This window comes from Nanorana parkeri, unplaced genomic scaffold (genome assembly GCF_000935625.1).
Source record: "Nanorana parkeri isolate BGI_ZX_2015 unplaced genomic scaffold, ASM93562v1 scaffold94, whole genome shotgun sequence".
Lineage (NCBI taxonomy): Eukaryota > Metazoa > Chordata > Amphibia > Anura > Dicroglossidae > Nanorana > Nanorana parkeri.
The window spans coordinates 1766477-1777389 of NW_017306362.1; the positions used below are offsets into that span (position 1 = coordinate 1766477).

At 43.7% G+C, this 10913-nt stretch overlaps 1 protein-coding gene across 1 annotated transcript in view; it reads right to left on the bottom strand.

The window, feature by feature from the left end:
• LOC108783928 overlaps window positions 1-10913 on the bottom strand; it is a 56092-nt gene that overhangs the window by 7573 nt on the left and 37606 nt on the right. The window contains exons 9-12 of the mRNA XM_018552638.1: window positions 9681-9735; window positions 7206-7289; window positions 2929-3063; window positions 1788-1889 (exon numbers count right to left, since the gene is read on the bottom strand). Of these exons, the coding sequence (XP_018408140.1) occupies window positions 1788-1889; window positions 2929-3063; window positions 7206-7289; window positions 9681-9735 (376 nt within the window). The remainder of the gene's footprint in view (window positions 1-1787; window positions 1890-2928; window positions 3064-7205; window positions 7290-9680; window positions 9736-10913) is intronic.

Consider the following 10913-nt stretch of genomic DNA (forward strand, 5'->3'; position numbering starts at 1 on the left):
TGGTCGGCGCGCGGGGGGGGGGGGGAGGCTGCAGTAGTCGGTCTTGGAGCTTACAGGAGCGGGGATCAGTTAAGGAAAAGTCCTTTGCACAATACCCCTAGACATTACTGAGCCCCACTGCATAGATGTTTTCTTTCCTGAAGATAAGCCCTAAGATGATAATGTATGTGCCACCGATGATCAAATTGGCCATCTGGCATTATTCTGTTATATGAATATATTTTAATGATACGGCTACACATATGATTTCATTACTTCTATTGCCTGACACATATCAAACGATCACCCCGTGCCCGCTATGCAAGGGTCCCACAGAAATCCAAACTGGATCTTCCATCTTCCTCTCTTTGGCTAAATGGATGAAGCCTGCGTGCAGCAGCAAAGTGTGTGCTTTCCATCAATCCCTATCTCATGAAGGAATCTGACAGCTGGAAGCCCTGCAGCCACATCACACAGGAGTCCAGCTGCTAGGAGAATAGGCCTTTTGTAAAGCAAATCAGCCGGGCTGGCACAATAATGAGATAAGGAGAGGTTAGCAATGTCAGGGCTGGAACCTTTTCCAGAATATAAACAAGATTAAAGTAGGCAGGGAGAACATGCAGTCTTCGGAATACAGAGGGGGCAGGAATCCTGGCAGCAGAGCTTTATCAAGAATAAAACACCTCTCTGGAGATTAGAGGGACTGATTTGTTATTTGAATTGCCAACAAAATGTATGGGTCCCTATCTAGGTTATTCATACATGGTCCTTCTCCAACTGAAACAGTATGTTAAGGCACAGTAGAGTATTATACCGACCGTGATAGCCATCAATTAGTGCAGAAAGTTTGGAGTTTAACTGGGACCCTTTATTAAAGATGAAAGCTTTCGGGAATCCTTAGACACCCTTCACCAAGCTCAAAAGTCAGATAAAAGGGACCTAAGGAAGCCCATAAAGAGTATGACTTAAATTCCAAACTCTCTGTGCACATTAAGGTATGTGATTGAGATGGACATGGATCTGGAGATTCCTACTTGGGAACCATGGGCAGCCACGGATATGGAGATTCCTACTTGGGAACCATGGGCAGCCATGGACGTGGACGAGATTTTTACATGGGAACCATGGGGAGCGATGACATCTGTAGCCTTTGGACCCATCTGTCACCCACAGTGCAGGACTTCCTTCCTTTTTTGGCCAGGTCACATAGATCTTCCAGCAGGTTGAAAAATCTCCCTATGTTTCTTTATGTTTAAATGTGAAGAGACACAGGAGAGACACTGCTAAAAAGTGTGTCTCTCCTGCCAAAAAAACTCTTCTTGCTTCTAGTAGTTTTTAATTTAGTATACACCTCCTGTGGTGCAAGTGCAATGTACACCCCAGCTTCGGATGTCGGGGACCGCAGAACTCCTGTGCCCATGCATAGGTGTTACATCATCAGAGGCCACTCAAAGACTGAAGAGGATGATTGGGAACCCAAAACTAGTACCAGAGAAGATGGCAGCACCGGGGGATGGAGTGGTGACTGACAGTTTGGATCAGTCAGCACTGGAGAAGGGCAAACTTGCAAGGTAAGTGTGCCATAACGTGCCACTATGCTGTGTACATTATAGATATGGACCACCTGCCACCCTGGACTATAGTTCTGCTTTAATGAGAGCCTCTGAAGGATGGAAATGCTTATTATCACCCCCCAGGTTCGTTCTACACAGCCCAATCCTCACATGAGTGTTGTTATCTGGTGGTTCCAATGGATATGGCTCAGAACTTCACAGAAGCATAGCCATTGTCTTTACATTCAAAATTACCTTGGTCCCAAAGATGGTGGTATTCCTTACTCCGAGCGCATAGGTAAAACCCATCATTGTAAAGGCAGCAGTCTTACCACCTTCAAACTCCATGTTCACAACCTGTTGGTAGAATACAATATTTATTATAGTAATTGTCCTTTAGATAGCTGTCTGGCATTTTACAGGATAGATACTCAAACTTCCAAGCGGTATGGGACCCATGGCTGTCATATCTAGGAATTTCGAACTTCCCCTGCACTTCGTCAGACAACCCAGGTTAAATACTGACTAAGAAATCCGGAGCTCAGGAGTCCCTATCCCTATATTTTTTCTATAAACTCATGTTTTCGTTTTGGACCCTTGGTGCATGATTTGAACGCGCCCACCAAGGGATTGTATCATATGTAACCTCAGTATTTAATAATGGTATCCGAATGATAAAATGGAAACTATCGCTACATTACCCCATTGTTAGCTTGAATGATGTGTTAAGACGGGGAGAGGGGATATAGTGTTGTGATCATAGGCCTATCTGATATGTTACTGAGCTACATATGACATGTGAATGCAACAAACTGTCTATGTATAAGATGGAAACCAATCAAAACTTTGAAATAGATAGTTGTCTGTAGAGCTGACAAATGTTATTAATAATAATAAGTAATAATAGTAATAAAAATAATATATAATATTTTTTTCTATGCTCATCTTTGTACAGGAGTGACTGTTTTCTGTTACATGCCATTATGAAAGATACTTCCTATATTAAAGTGGGGTTCGCCAGCAAGTTCGGATTAGCCGAATTTCTAACAGGATTGGATGGGCCCGCAATGAGGCAGATTAGATGTCCGGCTCATCCTCCTTCAGTAACAAATCTGTACATATCGGCCCCCATCCTTTCACCCGTAGGAAGATACAAGGAAAATATACAAACCCCATGCAGACCCAATAATCAGGGCTGCAAGGCAAGAGCGCTAACGAAGTGGTCACCTACTGCTGCTTACATCATTTCCACAAAGCATTGGTTCCAAAAACAACAAAAAAAGACACATGTAGGAACGCAGGACTAATTCATTATATGTGAAGTGTATTTCTCCCACAATACCCAATAGTATATAACCCATTATTAAAGAGGTCATTGTATTATCTCTGCATTTACCTGATTAGTGCAAACATCATTGTCACAGTCGTAAACACACCGTCCGTAAGGACCTGTCCTTAAAGCTTCAGTCAGTGATTCAATGTCATAGACGCCATTGCTGCACACGACCGATACAGGCCAGCCAAAGTGTCCCTGGAAAAGCACAAAGCAAGGGGATCGCAGATTTCGAGTTATTACAGTCTACCTTAAAGTAAATATTAAAATTACTTTTACACAGTAAGTTCACTTTTCCACTCTTTTATATTTTTGTATTGTATTGAAGTTTTGTATTGAATGCAGACATGTGTAGATTAAAGGCAGAGTAGCTGAGCAATTAGGGTCCATTCACACTAGTGGGCACAAGCCTATTCCACCTCAACCCAAACACTCAACCATCATGTTGTCAAACAATTCATCCCCACACAGCTACCTCCTCATGTATCACTTGCCCCTCCCTCTTAGATTGTAAGCCCTCAGGGGCAGGGCCCTCCTTACCATCTTGTCTTGATTTGTATTGTGATTGTAATGTCTTCCCTATATTGTAAAGTGCTGCGCAAACTGCTGGCGCTATATAAATCCTGTATAATAATAAAAATAATAATGTCATGTTCCGTATACTCTGCTGGTGTGTATTGTGTAGGGACGGTGCAACGCGTTGTTACTGTTTAGTTTTTTTCTCTTTTTTTCAACTGTATTAAAATGTCACACAATTTAATTTTAACTCTATGCACCACAATCACATTGTAATACAATGTAGCACGTTGAAATTTACTGTGCTGCATAAAAACGCAACCTGCTCAATTTTTTTCAGCACACACCAAATACAGGCCATTGGTGTGAACTGGAACAATAAGAAGTAAGGCATATTGCCATGTCTATGTGTTGGGACTGCACTTGGCAATGGAATGGTCCAAGGTCCACGAGTCATCACATTCTATACACAGTGCATAGGACGTGAGGACGCCGAGTGACATTCCAGCACAGGAGGAGACAGGCCGGAGGGAGCGGAGTTACAGACCAAAACGAGCACTTAACCCTTGCAGTGCAGGGGTAGCCCCACTGCAAGGGTTAATAAAACATTTCCCAAGAATTCTGCTTGAAGACATGCATGCACAATTAGACATGTAAGCTACAGAAAATTTTGGTTCGGGTCCTTCTGCTCCTCTGAGATAAAGCTGGTGCCCGGAGGGAAGTGGGCTGCTGACGACATAGACGCGCAAGCATGTATGACTATGAACCGATCAGTTAAAATGAAGGCCGCTCGATGGGCAGACCATGAACGCAGTTCTGACCACCTTTAATGTTTGTGGCCGGCCTTAGCCAAATACAGGCATTAAGAAAAAAAAAGCCAGATTGTAACACAAGCAGGCCAACACATTTATCTCCTATTTTCCCTGTCGCACAGCCTAAGCAGATGTCAGATTTTCTCTGCTACAAAGAGAAAAGGGAAGAAAGGGGAGCTGAGCGCCCTTGCCGTCTGCTGAGCAGATGCATTGTAAGTGCCTTGTGTTTGGCTCCTGCCAGACGGCACGGGCCCATTGTATGCGGCCGCGCAAGCCTCTGCCTCTTTTTCTCTCCAATTCAATGCCACTTCTTGGGCCCATTCTGTCTCCTCCACTTCTGCTGGAGGTTTGGCCTGGCTTTAATGAACAGATGGCAATCTTCTAAGCAGCCGACTCGGCACAATAGATTTCCCTAATAGCCAGCCCTTTAACAGTGTCCTTTGCAAACGGGACTTTGGCTCTCCCGGATCCACAATGACAGATGTACATGTAGTTTCTTCAGTATGTATTAACATATTTCCTATGTTGATTTATAAATATTGGCATTACATGGCAGGAATTTAGCACATACTCATTTAACATGTTAATGTTGTTTAGCACATACTCGATTTATTTCTTTCAACAGTGTATATACACTTGCTATTAAATGTGACCCTGTGATCGGTTTAAAAGTGCTAACCAGCCAGCAGGAATGATAAGCGGGCGCATAGAGGTACCAGAGTGTGTGCTGGGTCACCTTGCTAAGCCCCTGGGAACCCCTAAATCCAGCGAGTGCTTGTTATGTAAATCTCTACAAGCTCCTGTGGTTGGTCCACAGGGTTACTTTGATCGCATGTCGTTTTATTATATCATTGGTCTATGCAAAAAGAAACTGCCATCAGGGTGATTCCTTGTGATTATTGTGTATGTCCACCCAAAAACAATTTTTATTTATATTGCAGCTCACCAATCCTTAGAAGTGATGCCTGCATTAGTTAAATTTTTTAGGCTTTTTCCCTTCATTTATACCACCTGGTAATACTGTGAATAACACACTTCCTGTCCACACTTCACTGAATCTATGGAGGGAGTCATGGTTGTCACCTAAGCTGGACTTCAAATGTATCTGCCTATGTCAAAGACGAACTAAGAAGTGAGTGATTTATACTCATCCTCATAGCTAGAGCCAACGTGTGATATTAAAACTGTCACAGGTCGGCACTATAGATCGGGAAGTGAGCGAACACATACCGTCGCTCACTCACTTTCCAATCATCTCCCTGCAGAGAGCGGTGACTGTCAGTCACGGCTCCCTGAAGGGATTCCCAACCTCCCATCTCTGATCCTCCAGTGCTGACTGGTGGAAAGGACGCATGGAGGGTGGGGGCACAGCTGGCTCTGTCTCTAGATAGGCAGAGCCCGCTGTCAATCAGGCAGCTGGGTGGATCTCAACAGTATTGTCGGGATCCGTCCTGGTTGCAGCGCTCTCAGTTTATAGCGGGCAATAGATCACTATATACTGAGCTTTGGGTCATCGGAGGGCTAGTATATATCCTCCCGTGACCCTTAAGAGCACTATGGGATAAAAAGGTTACCCCATCGCTCTCTTTTAATCTCTGTTACTTGGATGATTTTTAGTTAACAGAATAAACATACTGCTCGCAGTCCAGCTCACAGGAAGTGACAAGGACACAGCATTTTTGGCAAGATCATCTGGTATGTTCTGTACTTAATGAAATTGGTTGCAGCCTGAAAAAAGAAAACTAATACAGCCACCAATTTGAAGGACTAATAAACCGCAATTTATCTTATTTTGTTCTTGGGTTCAGCGGTGGCACCAGGGTGGGCGTCACCTCGTGCGGCTTATATGAAAATTCAGCTTTAGGAGTTCTTTCTTTTAGATATAAAATGGATAGTAATTAGCTCAATGTAAATTGTCTTAATATGTGATAAAGATTTTTTAAAGGTTATTATTAAATGCACATCTGTGGTTGTTAAAATCGCATGTTGTATATCAGTAGAAGTAACATAGTCAGCGTGTTCTTTTGTTCCTGTTTCTCAAAGTAGTTCTATCAGTTTGCTGAGTGTTACCGAAAACATTACAATTTCTAGGTGACTTCTTATGTAGTTATTTTTATCCCAGCAGTCATGTAGCAAGAGCACTAACTGAAGTGTCTGTCTGACCTATAGTGGCCATAGACAATGGAGCCATGAGTACCTGGATATGTAACAGGAGGCCACTAGACCTGCCTCTACATGGTCCTTCTTCATCATTTATTGATGGTGACCATCAATAAAAAAGGCAATGTGACTAAGCATGGACAGTTAATGTAGTAACAAAGGACAGCCAGGGTTCTGATTGGTTGCTTTAGGCTAGGTTCATACCTGGGCGACTCCTGGCCGCGTGGCAATTGTGCACAAAACCACGCAGTCGCCCACTGCAGCCGATCGCACTGGCGGTGCCATTATTTGCTAATGGCATCCCAGTCGCGCCAGGCGGATCACACGAATTCCTGCCGTGATTCCGTCTGTGCAATTGAACACGATCGCAGATGTAACCCCATTGAAATCAATGGGGCCACGTGAGAACCGATGTGTGCACTAGCACACTATCGCACTGTCCCGGGTGTCGCGCAGTTCTGAACCTAGCCTTAGACTACTGTTCCACATTACTCTATTATTTGTAACACGTTGGTGAACGGCAAATATGATCATCAGGAGAGCATACCATGAACTTCTGGCAGAATTACAAAAGCTGCCACTGTTGACCTCTCTAGTTGCGTGGCAGATCCAATTGTTGGACTGTTCCAATGGCTTCAATACTTTCTGGGTCACTGACCAAGAACAAGTGTGCAGATCAGGAGCTCCAACCTCTATCTGGCTTCAAAATCTGCATGCTTGTTGTGGGTCAGTGACTAAGAAACATTGAAAGCAAGTAGAAATTTCAGCAGGTCCCCAGTGGCCGCCTCCAGGCATGTACCTCGCAGCAGTATCTTTTAAAGAACACTATCACAGATGCCGCTCTGTACTCACCTTGTTGAGGTAAATCTTCTTTGCTGAGTATGGGCAAGAGTTCTCCACCGCACAGTCCAGGCAGCGGCTGCTGGCCCCACTGGGCTAAAAAAGGGACTGAGTTAATTAAAAATACAAGTGGCTGTTGTGTATGTATTGCTTTATTATTAGCTTAGAAGAGAAAGAGAAAGATCGGGTAATGCCTAAATTGCACTGAAGGTAATGGCCGTTTTGGACCAGGTTGAGTGGCGACCTCAAACCTCTGGGTCTGGCAGATACCCGATAGCCAATCACTCTTGGAAGGAACAATCTATCATTTCATAAACATTTGTTTTTTGTTCTTCCTAATAAGCTGTCACCAGAGGCTAATTTTCTCCCGTTCCTCCTACCTCTAGCCATAAATTCGTGTTTATGGAAGAGCCAACAGAGATACATGTTGCAGGGCGGTCAGAAAACCTTTAACCATCCCTTTATATCTATGGACTTAGAACCCTGGTGCCCATTGTGCGGCTTCTGGATCCCAGCAGTCAGAAGTGGAAGCACTGATTTGAAAAGAGAATAATGGCACTAATCTCTCCAAATGCTATCACACAGGGGCTTGTGTGATAGCAATAAAGTTAAGTGAAAAATGAATAAATAAAAATAAAATAAAATAAATAAAAAATAATTAAAAAGAAAAAAGTGATTAAAAAGAAAAAAAATAAGAAAAAAATTATAAAAAAAAGAAATTATAAAAACTAAGTAAAAAATAATTAGATAAAAAAATAAAAATGTAAAAAAAAAGATCAGATAAATAAAAATGTAAAAAAGTTTTAAAAAAATACATTTTAAAAATAGAAAAAGTGATAAAAAATAAATAAATGTAAAAAAAAATAAAACTAACCCTGCCACCCCCACCATCTGGTTGCCATTCTCAATTGAAGGGGTGGATTGCGGTAAGGAACCTGGCCTTGGGGCAGCAGATAGAGTAAATGCGGCCCTGCCTACAGGGCTTATTTGTGGTACCATGCATTGATAAGCAGAACACCTTTTTCCTCTATAAATTGCTTGAGGAAATATTGACAAAAATCTTAAATGAAATACATGATTACATTTCATTTCATACATACAAAGTCATAACTATTTTTTGTTTTACAGATCCAAAAATAAAACAAGAACACCTACACTAATAAAACCGGTCTCACAAGAGGGAGAATTGAGCTACATAAAGAAACAAGTTTTATACACAAAGATCTTTTTCATTATGATTGACTGTCGCAGTGATCAAAAGGCAGGAAGAATGCCAAAGTGGCTTCAGGTCAATAGTAAGAGAGCGAGATATCCAATGACGGCATAAACATAGATAGAACCAGCCCTGGGGCACACTTAGAGGTTCACACCCAAAAAAAAAATCCTACTGCATCTGCACAAGCCTCCATGTGCTCAGCTGTGTGCAGGGCCATCCTTATAATGAGGCAGCCTGAGGTGGTAGCCTCAGGTGGCATCTTATTGGGGGGGTGGCATGTGTAGGGGGGCAGCCACAGCGTCCCAGGTTGCTAAGAGCTCTTAGCAACCTGTGACGCTCTGTTCAGCTTCCTGCCGAGCTCATTGATGTCGTTGGTTGACAGGTTGAGCGGGATTCTCTGGCTGGCATCCCGCCGAGCTCCTGGCAACCAGTGACATCGGTGAGCTGGGCGGGACCAGACAGAGAGCCGCTGACAGCACCGCTAATCAGCAAAGTCCCCCCCGGAGAAGCACTTTCAGCAGCATGCCCAATCCCAATCCAGCTCTATAGCTTTAGGTGGCATATAGGGTATGGACAGTCCTGGCTGTGTGTACACATGTTGTCCCATGTGCAGAAAGGTCTAGATGTACAATAGTCCTAGTATGTGATCACGGAATGAGGGCAGACGTAGGAAATCCACCTACCCACCTCTAGCAGACTAAGGTTGGGTTCACACCTGGGCGACTCCTGACCGCGTGGCATTCGTACACAAAACCACGCAGATTGCAGCGTGGTCACGGAGTCGCCCACCGCAGCCTACCGTGCTGTGGATGCCATTATTTTCTAATGGCACCCCAGTCACGCCGGGCAGATCATGCGGTTTCCTGCCGCGTTTCCGCCCGTGCAATTTGACTTGATCGCGGCTAAAAAAGCTGCGCATCACGGGTCGCAAAAAAAAAGGTACATGTACCTTTTTACAGCGATTGCCGCGTGGATGTCACCCCACTGAAATTAATAGAGCCATGCGGCAAACGCTGTGTGCACCACCACACGATCGTGCGTCCCTGGTGTCGCTGAGGTGTGAACCTAGCCCAATTCTACTTTCATGTCTGGGTACAATCACTTGACTGGAGCTCAATGACTGCTTTGTAATGATAAAAGGTACAGATTTTTTGGTCATTGATGTATGCAGACTATTAAAGATATGGATGGGTCCGCTTTAAAGTAAATTGCTGTATGATTGGGCATTGGCACCAAAATCAACCAGGGGACATAGCAGGTTGTAAGCTTACTTTGTTCTCCTTAGTAAAGTGAGAGAGTGCTCCGAATGAAGACACCTTCACGCACCTAGAAAAAGAAAAGCATTCAGTCATGTCAGATGTTACTTAGTAAAGCAGCTAGAGAGAATAACTGAAGGACAAATGTCCATAGATCCTGTACCACTCCTTATAGGAAATCCTAAGACAATGATTGGTGCTTGAAATGACCACGGATGGCGCAGCACATGGAACAACTTTGAATACAGATGTCACCAGCACGCCGAGACTCTCAAGTCAGTGCAAATCCATTTTTTAATAGATGCCACTCAGAATGTCAAGCGCTTTCGGGGCCTCACAGGGTCCCCTTCATCAGACTCAGAGTAGACATTAGACTGAGCCTGAGCCTGATGAAGGGGACCCTGTGTGGCCCCGAAAGCGCTTGACATTCTGAGTGGCATCTATTAATAAATGGATTTGCACTGACTTGAGAGTCTCAGCGTGCAGGTGACATCTGTATTCATAACTGAAGGACAAAGTGCATTATACTGGCAAAAGCAATATGGCAACAAGCAAAAGGTGAGCTCTGCACTCTGAAATCCAATAGAATACATAAGGCAGAACAGCAATCCCGAGTTAATTTCATATCACAATTTGATTAAGTTCTTGTTTTCTCCCGTTTCCTGGTTACCCCATAACACGTTCTATTCACACCAATTATACTATTACCAATTGCGAGACGGTAATAAGAAATTGTCCATACAGCAGAGCCCTAAATATGAACACAGAAGAGGGCGTCTGGTGTGACTCTGGGTTTTATTGGATAGAGGTATAAACATGTACATAAACGAGTCGGCATTTCTATGTACTTTGTCAGTGCTGCCGGGTGTCAGTGCTGCCTTGTCAGTAGAGTAGCTATTGGTCAGGAAAACAGTGTCCATAGACCAGCAGCTGAAGGTGTCTGATGGGATCTTAAATGCTCACATAGACTTAAAGTAGAACGATGGCCTTTCATTAAAAAAAAAATGTGCTGCAGCACTTCACCATAATTCTACCTGCACTTACAGTTTTCTCTGAGTTCCCCAGCAAAGTTCCACAAATACCTGTTGCTCCTGCCAGTGAAGTCCATCTAATATGGCTATATGTGATGGTGTGGCAACAATGCTGCACTGCTGAATTCAGAGCAGTGTGTCAGAGGGTGCTGCTGATAGTGCTGGGGAGGTAGGTGGCAGGTGGCAGCAGATATTGCTGATAGTGCTTGGGGGAGAG